The sequence below is a fragment of the Rattus norvegicus genome, chromosome 1, assembly GCF_036323735.1.
Source record: "Rattus norvegicus strain BN/NHsdMcwi chromosome 1, GRCr8, whole genome shotgun sequence".
Lineage (NCBI taxonomy): Eukaryota > Metazoa > Chordata > Mammalia > Rodentia > Muridae > Rattus > Rattus norvegicus.
In genome coordinates, this window is record NC_086019.1 from 175,835,771 (window position 1) to 175,856,427 (window position 20,657).

Consider the following 20,657-nt stretch of genomic DNA (forward strand, 5'->3'; position numbering starts at 1 on the left):
TGCACATTGGTCCTCTGCTCCCACAGTGCCTGCAAGAGAGTCTTTAAGGCAATGTATTCTAAGACCAGCCCTTACGTTCAGCATCTGGACCAGCAGATAGCAGGCCTGGGAAAGCCATTAATCTTTTGTCCTCAGAGACTGTGTCCAACCACATCCACACTCGCTGACCCTCCTTCTGTGGTTTCAGGCCAACAATTCTTAGGTGGAAAAATGTAGCCTATTGTCTTGAGGAAAGGTGCTAAAATGATGGAATGCTTTCTTTGTACAGGATGCCGAGAGTCCATGGGTGGGGCCAGGGCTCCATGCTGTTAGAAAACCATATCCCGACTCTGCTTTTTTATTTTTCTTAATTAATTCTCTAATCAGAAAAGGTGTTGTGGTCACTGGGCTCAGATGACATATATGAGGTTTTCGGTTTTTTTTTTTCACTTATGAAACTGTTTTGGCCCTTGGAGCATACTCTGCTTCAACCTGACTTCCAGAGTCTGTGAGCACCCATGTTCCAGTTGGCTGGTGGCTGTGTTGTTCCTTAAATATAATGCCTAGGGTCTTGGGATTCTAGGTATCTGCCCGCTGGCCTCCTGCCCTCTCCCTATGCCCAGCCTCTCACCTCCCATGCAGTCCCATCAATGTGAAGAAGCCAATGCTTCTGAGATGGGGCCAAGACAAGAAACATTGATCATGTGTTCAGTATCTTAAATCCCATGGGCAAGATGCTGGCCGTGGACTGCTGAGGTGAGAGGGCCTAGAGAGGAAGGCATGCTCAGACCTCCACTGAATAGTACACCTGGGATGCTCCCAAGTCTTCGATGAGGTATCAGAGTGGCTGTGGAACCATGGCTGAGAGCATGGCCTATAGGGTCATAGCAGCCTAGGTTCATAGCCTGCTATGGTCCCTGGCTTTTTGTTTTAGGTTTATAATAGCACCCACCTTACAGGGGTCTGGGAAGCTGGGATAAATTAATATATTTAAGTATCTAGGAACAGTGCCCAATCTGAGCTACAATTATGGTGTTTGTCATGTTTCTGGATAGCAGGGTTCATTGTTGTGGGTCCCCCACCCCCTGCCGCTGCCTGAGGGCTACTTTGTGATTACTTCTCTGTTAGGAGTTAAGGGGAAGTGTCTGTCTCTGGGCAGGATGTATAAGTAAAGCCCTAACACAGGACATCCCTACAGAGGTAGCAGCACTACCTCACTAAAGTTCAAGTTCAGGGGGTACCTGAGGAGGTTCCCTTTCTTTAGGATGCCTGGCTCTAGGGTGTCCCATAGTGTCATCTCTTAGGAGATGTCTAGCTGGCACTGGTGTTTGTGAATGAATTGCCTAGGCTTTCCTGAGAGGTCTCCATAGATTGACAACATTGTATTTAGCTAAGCCTTATGCCTTTCTTTGTTTCCACTGACATAAAAGTACGTTGGGGTCCATGCTACCTGCTGGGTAAGGAGCACTGGGTAAGTTTATCTTAGATGTGAATAACAGCAGAGGCAATTTGATTATTCTGGGCTCTCCAGTTTCGAAATCCTTGTCAAGGGTCACTGGATGTTACGTGCTCACAACCTCTGGAGTTCTGGATCTCTAGGTCTAGGGGAGTTTGTATCTCAGGAGAGAAAGAAGCAAAGATCTCATGTTCTGAAAGGTTTGACTGCCAGGGTACCTCCCCATCTATCTGCTCTGCCTAAATTCCCAGTTTCTGCAGGTATTTTGTTTTGTTTGTCTTAAAGTAACCATTAAATTTTATTCAACGGGGACAATAATTCCTTGGATGATGGATGGTCAGGTGAATGAGGCTGGATAGATGGATGGGCAGATGGATGTAAGGGCGGACAGATAGATAGGTTGGCAGATGGGTAGTTGGATAGGTGGATGGGTGGGTACGTGGGAAAGGATGGATGAATAGACAGATGTATGAGATGATGATGGGAGGATAGGTAGAGATGGATGGATTTATAGCAGATAGACTTGTGGAGTGTGTGTGCGCGTATGTGTGTATGTATGTGTGTATGTATGATGGATGGATGGAGACTTCACTGTCACAGATACTAGTAATAAGCAGTAACTGTTGAGATAAAACCCATTCCTTCTGTTTAATGCTAGAGGGAACAGTAAAGAAATGTTCTCCCTCTTGGCTGATCTGGAGTTGCCTTCCCATGATTGAGCATCTTGGTTTGTATCCCTTCTAGTCCAAGCTGTTCCAGCTGTCACCTGCTGTGCTGGTTGGGGCTGAAAAGGGAGCTCCCCATCATGTGTTAGGCGAGCATTTCATAGGTAGGAAGGCTGCGGCTCAGTGCCTGAAGTAGAGGGAACACTGTAGCTTACAGTTCTTAGCTGGGCGTTTGGTTCTAGCTCTTGGGGTCTCTGGCCTATGCTGTACTCCTCTACACATAAAGTAAAAAGGAGGAGAATCTCAGGGTTCCGGAGGAAACCCACACAGCACCATTCTACTCTATTGTACTTCCCATAAATAACTCAATCAAGCACCAGCCCCAAGCACAGCCTGTTGCTCCATTTATTTTTCCCAAATGCTGCAGAACCTTTGAAATCTTGTACCCTTTTCACACACCAGATACCTTCTTAGCACCCAGTAGGTACTTAGCAGTGGGGTCCCGGAACTAGTTAATTGGTCTAGCTATCCTCGTAGGGCTATCTGGCCTCTGCTGCTGTCAGAGCTCTCTTTCCCCTGACTTGGGGTGGTAGAAGCCATCCATAGAGCCCATAGAGACTTTGGTTTATAAGATTAACTGGGGTCTACACCATTCCTGGAAACCTCGGAAGTGGCAAAGGTTTCCTCAGTGTTTTTAAGAAGTGGGTTTCAAAAAGCAAACAAAACAACCCAGACTAGCCTTCATAGGGTAGGAGAAGGGGGTCAGATGTGGCTCTGGGACTTGTTTTTTTTTTTGTTGTTGTTGTTTTTTTTTTCTTTTGGCTTAGTTGAAAACATACTAGACTCTTTAAGTGAGCTTTAAACCCTTCGAAAGTAGGTCTGTGGCTTTTTTTGTTTTTGTTTGTTTTAAAGATAACAGTCAGTTCTGTGCACTACAAGTAAATCTAATAACACTCATTTGTAAGAAACAGGGTGTGGGCTGGCAAGGCAGTTTGGTGGCCCTTGCTGCCAAGCTCGATGACCTGAGTTCGATTCCTAGGACCCACATTGCAAAGAGAACTGACTCCCTGCAAACTGTCCTGTGACTGCATTGTGTATGATATGCACACCTGTTACCATATGTCTCTCTCTCATACATACATACAAATAAATATAATAAAACATTTTTCAAGGAGCAGGATGGGAGGGTAATCTGGCTGTGACAAATGTCACTTATTGATTCCTGGAGTTGACCCACTTGTGAAAAGCATTGTAACTTACAAAGCCCTTCCGCATGCTTTGGATTTATTTGTGCAGCAAAAATTACCGGTGGTGATGAGGCTGTGTCTTTTAGAGTGCCAGTAGGGGAGTTCTCCTTGGGAGTCTGAGTGGTCTGACGAGCAGATGGGAACCTTCCTGTGCTGCTGCTAATGGAGGAACCTTTCCCCCTGCTTTGCTCTCTTTTACTCAAGCCAAGAGAGGGCCCTGCTTCTTGTGGGTGGGGAGACTCCTCTCTCTCCTTCTGCATTCCCTTCCTCCCCAGCACTGGGGACAAAGCCAAGGGCCTCATACCTGATCTCTCAGTTACACCTCCAGCTTCTTCCCATTAGGACATTACTACTTCATTCTATTCCCATGGAGTGCTGGGGTTTTATGTTTGGTTGATTTTGGTTTCTGTTGCTCTGTTTGTAAAGGTTGCTCTGCTTGGATTCATGAAATAATTACATAATCAAGGGGAAACATCTCTATGGATAGTCTCTGAATCATGTGCTTCAGTGATTACGTTCTGGCTGGTGCCCTTGCTAAGGGTATAGTCTAGTCCCATCTATACTGGACCACGGTGTACCTTTCTTCCCTGGGACAGAAACAAAGTAACTGAGTGAAAAATAGAGGCAAGGCCCTGGCAGCCTCCATCTTCCCTGTAAAGCTGTGTTGATCATGGAGAGTGGTCCCGGAGCCTAAAAGGGCAGGGGTGACTCAGCTGCTCCTGGTGCTCTTGGAGGCGTGGTGACACATGATTTTGAAGACGGGCTTTCTGCACTTCCTTTGGCAAGAGTCAGCCTTGTTTTGCCACTGTTAGTAGAGAGGCCTGGGTGCTCCCTGTCATGATCGTACTGTCAGTGTGTGTGCTGGGGTACACTGTGTGAGGGTATGTCTGTGTATTCGATTGTTAATTCTGTACCAGCAGAGAATTAATACTGTCAGGATCTTGGGGTTGCTATCTCTGGTCTCATATTTTGTAAATATTTCTTCTTCCTCACTTACCTGCAACAGTCTGGAATTGTATCTGATTGGCTTTAATAAAGAGCTGATGGCCAATACCAGGACAGGAAGTAGAGGGTGAATCTTCTAGGCGGAGAGAGGGATGCTGGGATGATTGACAGATGGAAGATTTAGCCAGAGAACATGGAGGTGAGCAGACAGACCAGGGCAGAGCAGATGTGGACCAGAGTGGAGCCGAGAGGTAGACCTGGCCACATGCTGGGACATCGTACCAGGATTACATAGGTTAGAGTGGTCTGGAGACTGCCTAGCAAAAGGCCTAAACCTTAAATACTAATAAGCCTCTGTGTCACTATTGACATTGCTGGTAGGTCTGAGAGTCCTGCTATAAGGATGTGTAGTTCCCCCACTCCCACCAGAGGCCTGGGGCTGATTCCCTGTGGGGGCTCCCATTGTCTACAAGGTTTAAACTTCCTGAAACCCCTGACTAGGCTCTATCTGATTTCTCCATCTTCTTTTAACTTCTCCCATGAGACCACATTTAACTGCATCTCATGCTGTAGGTGTGCTTGAGACAGGATCTCAATGTATAGATCAAGCTATTCTCAAACTGGTGATTCTCCTGCCTCAGCTTTCCCAGGTGTTGGAATTACAGGTGCTGTGTCACCACGCCTCCGTGAGTACAGTACCTTGGCACTTGACAGAGTTAAACCAAGTCCATACTACACCCCACTTCCTTCTTCCTCCCACCTCTTCAGATGTGCTCTAGATCTACAGTCTCAGCTCATAGCCCCACCACGCCCACTCTGAGACTTTGTGGTTTGACTTCCTCAGCCTTCCCTTTGGCCCCACTTTTATGCATTTGGCCTCTTTAGGTCACGTCTCCTCCAGCTCCTGCGTTCCTTCCCACTCAGTGAAGACCGGTCCTGGGTGTGCAAGGTTGGTGAGCTGTTTTGCTTAGGTGCTTGCGCTCCCTTCGCTGAATTGTGAGGAAATGTGGACAGGAAACATGACTTGTGCATTTCTGTTTCCCTGGCACCCAATGGGAGAGGATAGCCTTGAAGAAAGCTGATCTGAGCATGAGTAGAATGAATGAGGGATGCACTTTTCTTCTTTCCTGATGGACAGAATCAGGTGTGTGGCTGGTCGCATCTAAAAGTCTTATTTTCTTTTCATAGTTCAGGAGAGCTTGAACTATGTCCTCACCTACTTGTCAATCCTATACTTGGTTTCAGCTGGAGAACTTTGCCTATCTGTGCAAGATATCTGCAGCAATGTCAGAACAGACCCAGAGCTCGGAAGTCCTCCATTCTCCACATGGGCACTCTCCACATATCCAAGGGGACACCAAGGTCTGCCCCAGAGACCAGGTTCTCTGACTGCTCAGGCATGGCATTTGTGAAAGAATTCCAGACAATTGCCAGTTAGGCTGTGAGACGCCTTCCAGATACGTGCCCTTCAAGGTATTCTCAGATAGAAAAGAGAACGTTTTGTGGCAGGCTGTAGGTGAGTCTCACATGATAATCATTCGCAGTAAGGAAGGACGGTGCATGATTAAAACCTCCTGATGTCTACACACTATGATCTAGTTACAGTTTCAAAAGCATTTTAATTATAAAGCACTTTATGGTGTAAGTTGACCTCCTTGGAATTATTGAGAACTTCTGAGTACATTTCTTTGCTGCTTTTGTAGTAGCCACAATGTTGGTCAAGATTACATTCCTTGTAGGGGCCTGAGTTCTCTGTCTGGGGAAAGATGTGTAAAAAGCTCACAGCACCCCTCTTGCCTGTAATGTCTCCTCTTTCTTTGTTGGGAAAGGTGTCTATATGCAGATACTCTGGGACTAGCCAGCTAGAACTAAGGATGATTGACCTTGCAAACAACTGCTTTCTGTGGCTTGGGTACCAGATTTGTGCATCCCACCCCCAGACAACAGATTCAGATGCATCAAGTGGGCAATGGCTTTGCCCTTGGAAACCTGAGGATTTGCTGACACCTCTCATTGGCTTTGAGACACCTTAATTTGTTTTTCTTAGCTAAGCCTAGTTAGTACATTTATAAAAAGTACTATACTACACCCCACACACACACACACACACATACACACACACTTTATTGTATCTTTGATTCCTTCTACTCTCTCAGCCGAGGCTATGCCCTGAAACCAATCTTTAACAAGCCTACATTTTACTGGGTGGTAATATCTCTCAGCCTATTTGTTTTGCCACACATCTCTGCCCCTCAGCCTTTCCTGTGGCCAATAATCTGTGTTCAGACTAAACTGACAAATTATGCAAGAGTACTGGTGGGTATCTTTGCCCCGGAGTGGGACAGATCTAGGTTGAAACTTAGTCCTACTCTTTCTCAGATAAACATCTTGAAGTGGTTTGCCCTTACCTGCAGTGACCTCACTGAAGCAAGGAGATGACACAGTGCACGCCTCCTCAGTGAGCTCTGCCTCACCAAATAAGATAGCTGGGATCTTTATCTAATAAGATGGGATCCCTGGATCGTTGTAAATCCTGGCCATTGTACTTCGCTTAGCCTCAGCATCCATGAAAGCTCTGATTTGATTTGACTCATTTACTCAATAGGCAGATATATATGGGTCTGTGCTGTAGATCAAAGAGAATCTCAGTCCTCGGGGACACACCCATGAATTGAATAGAGAAGAAGGACTCTGGTATTTGTAAAGCATGTATTCTCTGGGAAGAGACATGGAGAGAAATGGTCAACAGAAACAAACAAAGCTGATGTAGAGTTGTGATAAGCACTGAGAACAGGAAAGAAAGGAGGAGAAAGAGCGAGAAAATTATGGAAAAGAAAAGAAAAGAAAAACAAAGACAGAAAGGGGAAAGCAGCAGGGTCATGGAGTGGAGGTGGGGTGGGAAGGAAACTTGGACCATTATGAAGCTTGGAATAAGAATGAAGAATGACCCATGCAGGAGAACCAGCAGGGAAGTCTTGTAATTCAGGTTTTATAGATGGCCGCTGAGCTCTCTTTTTTTTTTTTTTTTTTTTGGTTCTTTTTTTCGGAGCTGGGGACCGAACCCAGGGCCTTGCGCTTCCTAGGTAAGCGCTCTACCACTGAGCTAAATCCCCAGCCCCGGCCGCTGAGCTCTCTTAAACACCTTCTTAAACCTCCCAGGGACTCACTGAATATGGAAGCCGGCAATCAGGGTTCAGAACAAAAGTATAAAATCTTACTAACTGGCCCTTTATAGAAAGTAAATAAATGTGCTGGCCCTGACATGAGGTCCCTCACAGCTCAGTCAGTGAACATAGCCACAGGTCAGGACACCAGGCAACTCCCTGAAACAAGAGTAATCACTCACCCTGTAACCCACTGTGTGTTCAGGCTCCACCTGAGAGCCATTGCTATCCTGGTGATGCACTGAACTGCCTGTTCTATGCAATGAAGACTGCTTCCAGCCTGCTGGGCCCACTATGTCCATGTCCCCAAATGAGATAGCCCAACCGTCTTAGGAGGTCAAAATGCTACTTTCATACAACAGCTCCTTTCCAGGAAGAAAGAACCGAGGAGACGGGCCCTCCTTTCTAGTATCGTTACATGGTGGGCACAGTGTGCCATCAAGGTGTCTTAATGAACAGTCCTGTACAGCATTCCCTCCATGCACATAGCAACTGCATGTGGTAGGATCCACCCTTATCCAGAGACGGACAGCCTGTGTAATGAGCTGTGTGCTCAAAGCCACAGAGTGGCCAGTGCCCTGCCTGCTTCACTTCTCTGCCCTGCCTGCCGTTTCTGGGGTGTTCCATTCCGCATACGTGCCTGAGTGAAGCATGAAACCCCTGGTGCTGCAACCTTATCACCTCCGGCTTGGGCAGAGGAGGGGGTGAGGAAGAGAGGCACATTCTAGCAAAGGGTTCCTGTCACCTCCTCCTAGCCACCTGCTGGGGCTCTGGGTGGGTGGGAGTGTGGACTAACTGTTGTCTGGCAGAGCTGGTCCTGTGTTCCTTGGCTTCCTTTCTACACTAGCTACAAGGACAGCTGCTGGGCATGGTAATCTCCCTTTGCTGACCTCAGGGTTGGTGACAGAGGAAAGCTTGACCTTGTCTCATACACATCTATTACCTTCCTGGCCTTTCTGATGACAGCCTGGGACAAAATTGCTGTCTATGGACAGAATTATTCTTACCCATGGCCATGGGGGTCATGGGTTGCAATGGCACCAGTAGAGGACTCGTGTCTCCACAAGGGAGATAAAAGACGCCAAACTGACCCTACATCTTTGAGGCAGGTGGCAGCAAGGGAAAAGTCTGATAAAGCATCAGAAGGACCAGGGGATAAGTCCTGAGCTGCCCACCATCAGTTGTGTAGCTGTGTCGTCTTTTTGTTTGTTTGTTGAGATATTAGGTTTCTCTGTGTAGCTATGGCTGCCCTGAAACATATTCTGTCGACCAGGCTGGCCTTGAACTCAAGAGATTGGCCTGGCTCTACCTCCCTAGTGCCTCCACTCCTCGCCTAGCTGTGTCATCACAGGTGAGTTTGTGCTTCAGAGCTGAACTGCCCACATTCAAATGGCAGTTCCTTTGTTTCCTGTGTGCTGTGGCCTTGAGCCCATGCTTAGCCGTATTGTGCATTGGTTCCCTAAGTTCCAGTGGCTGTGAGGTCTGATATGACTGAGACCCAGTTATATCTCTCTACTGTAAAGTAGGACTGGGGACCTTGTTCATCCTGGCTCCATAGCGGCTCCTGTAAAACCTACGTGAGGGAATATACTTCAGGCAGGCTCTGCAGCAGGCGTGTCAGGCACTTAGACAGGCCTCTCTTGACCTCAAGTGGTTCCCAGGCTGTGGCACCTGTTGAGTGGAAATACTTGTCACTAGGTAGATTGACAGCTGCCATTTGAAGCCCTGGCTGGAATTCTTCCCACTGGGCAAGAACTGGGTGGCACTGCTCAGCCTGTGTTCAGCTTTTAACACTGGATTAGTGACCTATGTTGTTGGCTCCATCAAGAAACCACCAAGTCTGGCAGGCAAGGAGCATCCAGCCGTTGCTATAATTTTCCTGCCAGAACTTGAGGCTGTCCACTGCTCTCCCAGCCACTAAACTAGGCTGGCCCCAAGGGGCGTTGTCTCGCTGAAGGCCCCTTGGGTACTATTCCTCTCCCAGCATTTTGGCACTGCTTGATGTTTGTAGACCTTATCACCTCATAATTCCATTTCAAAAATGTGTCTGGTAGAAACACTTAAGTATGAAATCAATATCAACAAGCACATTCATTGCAGGGCTGCGGTGGGAGAGCTAAGATTAAGCCATAAGAATCTCGAGGATGCCAGAGCCTGGCTCTGACTGACTGAGTGCCAGCCCTCTCCTGACTTGACTGTTGTAAAACCTTCCAGGATCCTGCCTTGCTTCTTGTGTGTTTCCATTGGCTTTGTTTTTCCAAAGTTACTTTAGGCTGGACTCCTGTGAGTCACAGGAGAAAGTCGTTCCCTCAGGGAGGAGGGAAGAGGTGAAGTACTCCCCTTCATGGCCAATGAAGAGAGACAAGCTGGGTGTATTCATCATGGTTCTCCAGAGACAGAACCAGTGAGACATATATAGGCAGGACTACTGCAGGCAATGTCCCTTCCTCTTTTCTAGTGACTTCTGAACACCTGGTGCCAGGCTCATGAGAGACGTATCCTCTGAGAAGTCTGCAGGGGGATGGGCTTGAAAAATCACTCAAATGTACCACACCGCAGTACCATAGAGACTGTGAACTCCTGGTCCTCCACCTTCCTCTCTAGGGCAGTACTGCACACACACAGGCTAACTGCATGCTCCGGGACCAGGTGCAAGGTTAAGTGTATGGTTTATGGATTGTGGCTAAACAAGTGACCTTGGTTAAGTATGATCTGTGCACAGTGGTTAGATGCATGGTCTTTGCACTGTGGTTTAAATATGTGGGCTGTGCATCCTGGTTAGATACATGGTCACGGGACCAGAGGCCTGGGTTCATGTTCAGCTCTACTTCTCAGCAGCCATAGCTGCAAAACATTGTCAGTATTGGACTGTGTGATGTGAACATGGGCTTAGCATGGGAAGGTCTTAGCAGGTGGCTAAAATTCAGTTATTATTAAACTATGGGAACCCCTTAATAATCTACTAAAAAAGGATGGTAAAATGGACTGATATTTCTGGATTCTGCACCGTGCATGAAGCTCTGCTTTCCCCTCTTGTGGATTCTTACTTTTTTGGGGCGTCTTAGCATTGGTTGTGTCTTACACTATCTTAGAGACTTGTTTCCCTCATTCCTCCTCGATAAATGTGACATTCTTGTGACATCCCAGTTTGGATCTTGGAAGAACCTATGACTTCTCTCCTGAAGGGAGGAAAGGCATCCAGCCAGGGCCTGCGCTTGGTTAGGAGTCCCTTGCTGATGACCCTAAACACTGAACTCCCGACCAAATGGTTGAAGTTTCACAGAGCTTCGCAGAAGAAAGCCCACTGACAGGAAATGATTAAGTAAAGCAGAGGATGTGAGGTAAAGAGATGGCTCAGTGGTTAGGAGCACTGGCTGCTCTTCTAGAGGCCCTGAGTTCAAATCCCAGCAACCACATGGTGGCTCACAACCATCTATAATGGGGCCTGATACCCTCTTCTGGTGCGTCTGAAGACAGCGACAGTGTTTCATATACACAAAATTAATCTAAAAGAGCAAGGGACTCAGGTTCAATCTCAGCACCCAAGTTAAACAAACAAAAAACAAAACAAGCAGGAGTGGTTGTGGTTCATTTGTAATCCCTGCATGAGAGAAGTAGTGAGAGAATTCCTGGGATTTACTGGCCAGCTAAGCTAGGCAAGCCTGAGTGCCCCAAGTCCTAGTGAAAAGACATTGTCTAAAAGAAGACAAACCAGAAAATAAAGTAGATAGTCCTGAAGAACAGTACCTGAAATATTGACCTGCATGAGGAAGTCATAGATCTAGTCAAGATTAAGTTTGAGGCATAGCTTTATAGATACACACACACACACACACGATGTGAATTTCAGTCTGCGTAAAACATACCTTGAAAATATCTGATCAAGAGAAGTAAATGATTTAATATTTAGAAGGTGGGGGGTTGCTGTAGATGCCTTGGTGATTAAGAGAACTGGATGCTCGTCCAGAGGACCCAGGTTCAGTTCCCAGCAGCCACATGGCGGCTCACAACTGTCTGTAACTCCAGTTCCAAGGATAAAATGCCTTCTCTGGCTCCATGATCACAGGAACACGTGTGTGTACAAATATATATGCAGGCAAAAGACTCAGACACAAACAGTAAAGTTAAAACACTTAAATCTTGAATAAATATTGACATCTGACCTCTTGCCCTGAAGTAGACTCTGCAGTTGAGATGCACCATGTCTACCTGGTTTCAACTTCTCTGCCTCTCTCAGTCCCCAATGCTAGACCTGTCCAGGCCCCCCACTGGTCCACAGCCATCTCCCTCTTTCTCAGTCTTGCTATTTCTCCTGCCTCTCTAATTCCCCCAGCTCAGTTCTCCTCTGCTATGTGGCCCTTCCTTGGCCAGCGTCACCAGTCTGTGCCCCCTCCAACCTCTCTGAACATTCTTTGTATCTGCTCTTCTCTATTCCCAACTGTGCTTTCTCAGTTTCCCTAGGCAAAGGACACAAGTCCACAACCCTCAGAGCCGTCTCACAAATCCCCACACATCTCAGGTGATCAGAAGAGAATCCATGATCTCGCTCCCAGTAAACACTGCCCCTGACCTGGAAAAAGTAATAGTAGTGTGGTGACCTTGAGCCTGACCTCTGATACCAGAGGTCACATTTTCACCCTTGTTCTACAACCAGGATCTAGTTATTCACTCTTTCCACTGGCTGTGGGCACACCTCATCAGCAGGCAGCGTGGGCCGCTCCAGATCTTACTCTAGTTTTAGTGCTGCTGTTGACAATGCTCTCCTCGGCAGGGACACATGTGAGTGCCACAGCTGACTTCCTCTGCTAGCAGGGCCTGGGCTAAGGTAGCACTTATGCCCTGGCTTCAGGGAACTTCTACTTTAGGTGGGAAGATGCCACAAGGTCTGAATAGTGCCACAGGGGCAAGGACTGTGCTTACAACTTCCAGACCGGAGCCAGCTTGAGCACACTCATAAGGCTAAGGGAAGAGTGTGTGCAAGTGAAACTCCTGGACGCTGTTGATGAGAGGAAGAGGAGGGTACTGGGATACCCCAGCCAGGGGCAAGGGAAAGAGGGAAACAGTATTTCTCTTGGAGGAGGTATTTCTTGAGGGGAGCATGGTGATAGGAGGAAGCTAATGTGGTCACTAAGTGGAGTATAAGAGTTAATTGATTTGAATGAGATACAAGAGAGAGAGTTGGGGCTAAGGATGCCATTCTGTTGGTAGAGCGTTCGTCTAGGGTACATGAAGTCCTAGGTCCAATCCTTAGCACTGTCTAAACCGGGTACGGAGGCACATGTCTCCGATCCCAGAGCTCGGTAGGGGTGGAGGCAGGAGAATCTGAATCTCAAGGTCATCTTTGAACTGTACATCGAATTCAATTTCAGATTGGGCTACAGGAAGCCAGGGTGGTGTAGGAGGGCAGAAGTAGTCAGAGAGCTGGATGGGGCAGGGTTCCACCAATCAAATGAGTTTTAGCACCTTGCCAAAAATGGAGTGTGAAGTGTCTGTGAAGAACCTTCCTTGGCCAGGCCTTCCAAGGACTCCTTGGTGGGCACATCTCCCATGAGGTCCCCTCTTTATTGCTGTGCAAAATGAGGCTATAGACTCCTCCAACCTCCACCGTGAGCCACCTCCCTGTAAGCATAAAGCAGATGCCTAGGCTTCAAACACTTTCCACCCTACAATATGAGCAGGTCGGTTTTGCCATGGGCTTCCTGCCTGGATTCAGGTAAGTCTCTTGTCCTAACAGCCAGAGGCTGTGAAGCCACCCTGGGGAGTACAGTGGCAAGACTGGCATCAGAGCTCTACTCAAGAGAGCCAGAATGCCTGGATGACTACTGTTACCAGGGAGACCTAGCAAGCCACCAGCTCACCATAGAATTTCTGTGCTACCTGACTGGAAACGGTGGCGCTGAGGCACCTGCAGGGGTGGCTTCTCAGGGCCTGGGAACGTCCACCTGGGGAAGCACATGAAGCTTAGTTGGCCCTGTCCTCCTCTGCAGAGAGGCCCTGTGAACCCAGTTGAACTCTGGCTGCATTCATGTGTCCTCAGTGAAGGGAAGGAAGGAAGGAAATGGTCTCCCTCCATTCTCACCATGAAGTTCCTGATAACTTCAGCTTTGTACTCTCAAAGCAAGCCATTGAGAGCACAGGCCTGGGTTCAAATCCAGATGTGATGGTTTACTTGTTACATGACCTTGAGAAGAATTTCTTATCTTCTTTGTCTCCCTTTTTTAACCCCTTCAAAGCTGATGGGCGGAATACTTACAAATGAAAATGTCCTCAGACCCTGCCTTTAGCCCTGGTCATACTGCTCACGTAAGGAGGCATCAAGCGAGTGTGTGTGTGTGTGTGTGTGTGTGTGTGTGTGTGTGTGTGTGTGTGCGTGCGCGCGCGTGTGTGTGCGTGTGTGGGTACGGGTGTTAACAGGTATATATCCCTATGTCTTTGAAGGCCAGCATGAGTGTCTTGTACTAACACTTTGTACTTTATTCCTTTGGGTCTCTCCTTGGGCCTGGAGCTAGAGCTTACAGTCATCAGGCTCCAGTGACCCTCCTGTCTCTGCCCCACCCCCAACAGTGCTGGGGTCACAGGTGTGTGCCTAGCTATACCAAGATTTTTGGGTTGTTTTTTTAAAATGGGTGCTGAGGATTTGAACTCAGACCTTCATGTGTGCACAGCAAGTGCTCTTCTCTGCCGAGCCATCTCTCCAGCTCTGTTTTACTTTTCCATGCCTCCATTTTCCCACCTCCAAGGTGGGTGTGATGCTAACATTTCCAAAAGGTGATTACAAAGATGAAGTACAAGAAGTGGTTGGGGAGGTGGCTAGCAGTAGGGAGTGTGGCAGAGTGCTTGTGAGTGTTAAACTTCATTTCAGCCAGGGCCAAGGCAGTGGTCAGCAGGCTATGAATGGCAGACCCCTGCCTGCAGGTCATTTCCATGGTTACATAGCACCTCACCATAGCCTTGGCCCACATTGCACCCAAGGAGAAGGGAGGCAGGAAGCAGAGACAGAAACAAAGACTGAAGACTGCTGAGCCCTAGCCTAGCCCTGGCTCCACTCAGTGACTCTTGTACTTTCCGTACTGGGTCCCACCATCTTCGTTTATGGGATGGGAAGAGGGCTAGTTTGAAGGTGCACTGTGGCATTGAGAAATTAGTAATTGAATTGGGGTGATGGTTCAGTGTATGAAGTACTTGCCATGCAATGTACAACCCGGAGTTCAGATCTCCAGAAGCTACATATGTGCTGGCTAGGTGTGGCAGCCTGTCCGTAATCTAAGCTCAGAGGCAGGGATCTACAGACCAAGCTGGCTAGCTAGCTAGACTAACCTGGATCTGAGCTCTGTGCTCACTTAAATAATATCGAAGTGACTCTAGGTATCAACTTCACAACTTCAGGCACACACACATGTGCACACATGTGTAACCATGGCTACACTTGTGAACATACATACACACTCATGCATACCACGCAAATACATACATGCCAAAAAAGGCAGGCAGAGTTGGAGAGATTCCCTGCACCCACAGGGCAGGCCACTGTCTGTAACTCCAGTTCCAAACGATCCAACAACCTTTTCTGTCCTCCATAGGCACTTGCACACAAAGCAGTCATATATGTCATATATATGTATAATAAAAATTTTTTAAAGAGTCATGCTTTCAGGGTCCCTCTGAAGTGCAGCAAGAGTTCTCTGTGAGCCTCCACTCCCATTTCTGTCTTGGCTAGGTATACTAACTGTGGTCCCCCACCCCACTCCTTGATAAACAGTGTTTTTCCATGTGGTGTTTGTCTCTTGTTGAGAATGTGCAGGTCTGAACTCGTCTAAGCTTATCTTCACAGTGGATTTCCTGCTGGTGGTAGCTCTGCCTGCTCCCCAACGAGCAATAATTCGCATGGCCCTAGTGCACAGATAATACCGCCGTCCATGATGTAGGTGGCCTTGGCAGCCCCCTGCTCCTTCTGCCTGGGTGGGAAGCTGCAAACATTAACCCTGGCTGGCACGCGCCCAACATCCCTCTCACGGTCAGAAAGCCAGAACAGAGTTGGCGTGGAGTGGGTGGGAAGCCCATTCATCCATCAGCTACGTGTTGGGCCTCCTGTGCGTACCAGGCAGTGGATGCGTTCCAGGCTCACAGATAACACAGAGCACGGGGCAGTGCTTGAGGCCCAGCCAACGATAACATGAGAGCTTTGTTCTGGGGCAGCAGGAAGGAGTGAGCCAGAGGGACCATAGGAGGAAAGTGTGCAGTCTGGCTTAGGAAGGCCTTTGGGCTGTGTGTGTGTGTGTGTGTGTGTGTGTGTGTGTTCATGGGGGCGTGGTATGTGTACATGTTTGCTCATATGTGTGTGCTGGCCAGAGGACAGCCTTGAATGTCACTCTTTAGGAGATGCTTACCTGGTCTATTGAGACAGGGTCTCTTTCCTGCTAGTGGTAGATCTGCCGGCTCCTCCGTGAGCAATAATTCAATCACCCCATCACAAAGATGATACTGACATCCATGAAGTAGGGGACCTCAGCAGACTCCTGCTCCTACTGTCTGGGTGGGAAGCTGCAAACATTGACCCTGGCCTGAGACTCATCATCTTCACTGGGCTGAGGAGTCAGTGAGCCTCAGGGATCCACCTCCCCAGAGCTGGATGACTGATGTGCACCTCTTCTCTCTGTTTTTTTGGGTTTCTTTTAAACATGGGTTCTGTCAGTGAGCATGGGTTCTGCTGTTTGTGCAGTAAGCATATTACTGTATGAGGCTTAGTTTTAACCAAAAGCTCTATTTATTGAAAGTCTGTTCTCAGTGGTAGTTGCTGGCTGGTTCTGTGAAAAGGGAGAGGCCTTTGCCTCTGTGTTCAGTTTGCTAAGCCGCACCTGTCCAGAGCATCCACTGGCCACGGGCATCCCGGGAAGCCAGGGCTGCTCCTCTGCCCAGACACGTGGCTGTGCCTTTTTTGGCCCCTTGTCAGAATACCAAGTCCCTGTTCTGAGCATAACTAGCATAGTCCAAGGAGGAACTGTCCTGCCTCCACAACCCCAGCCAACAGGCCCTTGTGCCAGCCTGGCTTTTCTCCCCTGATATAACTAAGCCCATCGGCATTTGCTTTGATTAAGAGTACGGTATGATTGGTCTCTCTGAGATTTCAGGCCCCAAACATGTAACAGATCTTAGGATGATGGGAAAGCCAAGCATTCACTGATAGAAACCCAGATGCCGCCAAGAGGACTGGACATGAGACCTGGCTAATATTTGCACAGTATGTACAACAGCCCCTGACTGGAGGAGAGGAGATTTCCTGCCTTGTCTGGAGACCACAAAAGGGTCAGGCCTGGTGAACAAAAACTGCGGAAGGCCTCTGTCCCCTTGCTGCCCTTCTTCACCCTACATGCTCCGGCTGGCCCAGCCTTGGCTGTGGAGTTACACAGCTCACCAACAGGAAACATGCAGTAACTGCAAAGACATGTAATTCATCCAGACCTCGCCCCAGAGCAAACCTCACAAGCGTGGGGTTTGGAGCAGGCTCTGAAATGACCGTCATTGTCTGGCTATGTGGAGCAAGAAGCTGTATGGAGAGTGAGATAAAGTGTGGATTGGGGCTGAGGAAGCTGGTTGTCTCCAGGCACCTCTGTCCAGAGAGGAAGCCAGCACCCCTCCCCCACTCCCCCCCCCCACTCCCCAAAGTCTCTGGGAGTGAGTCAAATCTCATCAGTGACTTCATTTCCTCTAACTGGGTGTCTACAAACTCGTTCGATGGTTCCAGCCAGTAAACTACACTGTCTGTAGTGTGGGAGCTTCTGATACGCTTGATGGAGTCTTCCTCTGGGACCTTGGCAGCCTAAGGGAGTGAGACAGCCAGAGGATGGAGTATTTGCTCAAGAAGGGGGATGTGTTTTTAAGATAACATTTAATCCCAAGTTGAGGGAAGTTTCCAGATGTCTCAGCAACGTCCGACAGTGAGTGAGGAGCGGGCGATGGTCTCCTCATTTGTTGCCCTGCTGAACAGTTTCACCTATTCCTATATACCTACCCTCCCATCCCCCACCTCCTCCAGCCACCCACACCCTCACCTGTGAACTCCTGCCTCTGCTGGACGACTGCCATGCTCTCCGGTCTTATGCAACACTGAGACTATGCATAAAATTCGATATTTGTGGGCTTATCTAGGTCACCATGTGTCCCCCTCTTCTGTCCTAACAGACTGAGTCCTTCCGGAAAAAGGATATGATCTTCTTCAACATGCGGCATGACTTGGCATGGACCTTGTACAAGTTCCTGTTTAACTCTTCTTTACCCATGGCCCCAGTGCCAATAAGACCTTCTTAAATAAGCACATTTAAGACCGTCAGCATCTGGTGCAGACCAACTCTTCTCTTTTCCTCCTTCACCCCTCTTTCTCTCAGAATGGGCTCCATCAGCTGCTTTTCTTTTTATTTCTAACAAACCAGAAGCAGTACTGCCCAGTAGGCTTGGGAGGGAGACCATCAAGGTTTAGATCCTGGGGTCACTTGAATAATGTGGGGAACAATCAAGGAAGACTCCTGATGTCAACCTGGCATCACACATGCATATCTGCACTCATACATACAAACATATATATGCACCCATGATATCACACATTTAATATAGCTTGCTTATCTATCAATTAAAAATTGAAGTTTGGGCTGATGTGAAAAAAAATCCTTCCCTTGCTGATCATGGAGAGATTTTCAATTCTCCTGAGAATATATACCCAGGATTGGGACAGCTGGCTAATATGGTACCTGTATGTTTACCTGTTAAAAGAATTGCTGTAACAAACCATTAAAAATCATTTGCACTAGCAATATGTGAGTTTTGAATATTTCCATCTCTTGATTCATATACCCCATCAAATTAGAGCCTTTACTAGTACTGAGGGAGTAACCATTCATCATGGTTTAGTTTTGCATTTTTCTGATTGCTGATAGTGCTGGGACCTTTTTTTTTTTTACATCTATTTTCTGATTCCTTGTATATATTTATTGGGGGGGGGAATAAATACTATTTAATTTTTTCTCTAGGGTTTAGTTAGGTATTTTAATTTATTTTTCATTCTAAGCTGTTAAGATTTTATGCACATTAGATATAAGTATGTTATCAGAACTTACCAGTTATGTAGCTTGCAAATATTTTCTCCCATCAGTGCCTGTCTTTTCCCTTTCTTCCTTTCCTTTGGTAGGCTGGGGATGGGTTGGGGTTGGAAGCTGAGACAGGCTAACCTGGGCTCACAGACATACACCACCATGATTGTATTCTTTTTCACTGTCTTGACCGTAATTCCTTTTGAAACATCCGTTTTATCTTAAGATTTATTTTTATTTGTATTGGGAGCCATCGGTATTAAGATGCATGATGGGCTAGAAGAGGGTGTCAGATCCCTGGGCTGGGTGGCTGTGGGCCACCCATCATGAATGCTGGGAATGAAACTTGGGGCTTCTAGGAGGACAGAGACTGCTCTTGGTCACGGAGTCATCTCTCCAGGCTCAGCACCAGAGTTTTTAGTCTTGATTAAGTCCAGTTTGTCAGTATTTTCTTTTGTTGTTTGGTTTTTGGTCCCAAGGAATGATTGGCTGGCCTACGGCCACAGGAATGATGCTCCATACACTTTCATAGAAGCACATTCCTCTCTTATTATGCACGTGTTAAATGGTGCGGAGGCCAGAACCTGCACATACTAGGCCAACTCCCTATAGCTGCCCCACACACCTCTAGCCCAGTATACTTTCCAAAGGGCGATCCTATTGACAACAGACCTATGAGGAAAAGCAGCACGTTACAGACCCAGTTCAGGAAAGGACAGTAAGAGGTGGCATACCAGGGCTGGGATCAGATTTGGTCCAGCCTCGCCTAGAACCACCTGTGCCTCTTACCGTGCCTTCTCCCACAATCCCTTTGCCTGTTCTCCCTGGGTTTGGACAGTGTCTTGTCTATGATGGGCCTACAGGGAAGACATAGTGGGCGGATAAATGACCGGTCCTGGCAGATACCCGGTGTGATGTGGCTGGTGAGGTGGGACCTCTGTGACAGCACTGCCTGTACCATCAAAGTTTCTCTCCTTTCCCTCCACAGTGTCTCATCGTCGGAGGAGGACCATGTGGCCTGCGCACTGCCATTGAACTCGCCTACCTGGGAGCCAAGGTGGTTGTGGTGGAGAAGAGGGACACCTTCTCCCGGAACAATGTGTTGCACCTCTGGCCTTTCACTATCCATGACCTTCGGGGCCTGGGGGCCAAGAAGTTTTATGGGAAATTCTGTGCTGGCTCCATCGACCACATCAGTGAGTGGGGCTCAGGGTGGGGTGCTTCAGGGGGATCCAGGTCTCACTGTTCATAGACCCATCTTGCCACATCTAGGAGTCCCAGATGGTCCTTTGACATCCAACTCTCGGGCATTGTCTGGAGGACTGTGTGTTACTTACTTTCTTGGTCGGAGGCTAAATTCTTCATAGGGATCAACTTGAGGAGACGTTTCTCTGAGCATACGATTCAAAAGGATACAGACCCTCATGGCAGGAAAGTAAAAAAGGCAAACAGTTTCATGACTGCTAACTCATATCTGGGCAGATCCAGAAATGGAGAGAAGCCCAGCAGAATGGCCGGGCTGGAGACTTCAAGCTCTCCCTCCTCCTCCTGTAATCCACGTCTTCCAGCCAGGCCACATCTCTTACAGGTCATACAGTCTCCCAAAACTGCTACCACTGGATGGAGATCAAATGTCAAGCACATGAGCCCATGAGGACATTTCTCATTCAGACCATGATGGTCTGCTTTGTGACTTATTCTGGGCTCTGTGTTAAGTCCCATTGGTCGCGGACCCTAGCATGCACTGCTTGCCAAAATACCTGTCTCCGGGGCCTAAGTGCCTGACACGTAATAGATAAAACAATAAACGTCTGTCGAGTGAATGAATGAAATACAGAGCCCAGAGGCAAGTAGCAGAGACTGTGTGCTTGGGGAGCTCACTAGATTTTGTCAGTAATAAAATATGCTTTAATAGAGTGAGTCACACTCCCAGGAGGAATTTGAAAGAGAGAATTCACCAAACTTGTAACAGGGCCAGATGGTTGAGACCTCCTTGTGCAGAGGCATTTGCGCATTGCACTGCTCGAATGGCAAAGCAGGGCAGGTGGAAGATCTGAGGAGTGATGTCATCGGATGTGTAGTCTCTGACGGATCGCTTGCCAGTGTTCCTTAGAGCTCTG

At 47.8% G+C, this 20,657-nt stretch overlaps 1 protein-coding gene across 26 annotated transcripts in view; it reads left to right on the forward strand.

Annotated features, from left to right (window-relative positions):
• Mical2 (microtubule associated monooxygenase, calponin and LIM domain containing 2) overlaps positions 1-20,657 on the forward strand; it is a 184,717-nt gene that overhangs the window by 55,330 nt on the left and 108,730 nt on the right. For all 26 annotated transcript variants that reach the window (XR_010055211.1, XM_063269404.1, XM_063269413.1 and 23 more), the window contains one exon: positions 19,526-19,733. Coding sequence is in view for 24 of the 26 variants with exons in the window: in XM_063269404.1 (XP_063125474.1) it covers positions 19,526-19,733 (208 nt within the window). In the remaining 2 variants the exon portion in view is untranslated. The remainder of the gene's footprint in view (positions 1-19,525; positions 19,734-20,657) is intronic.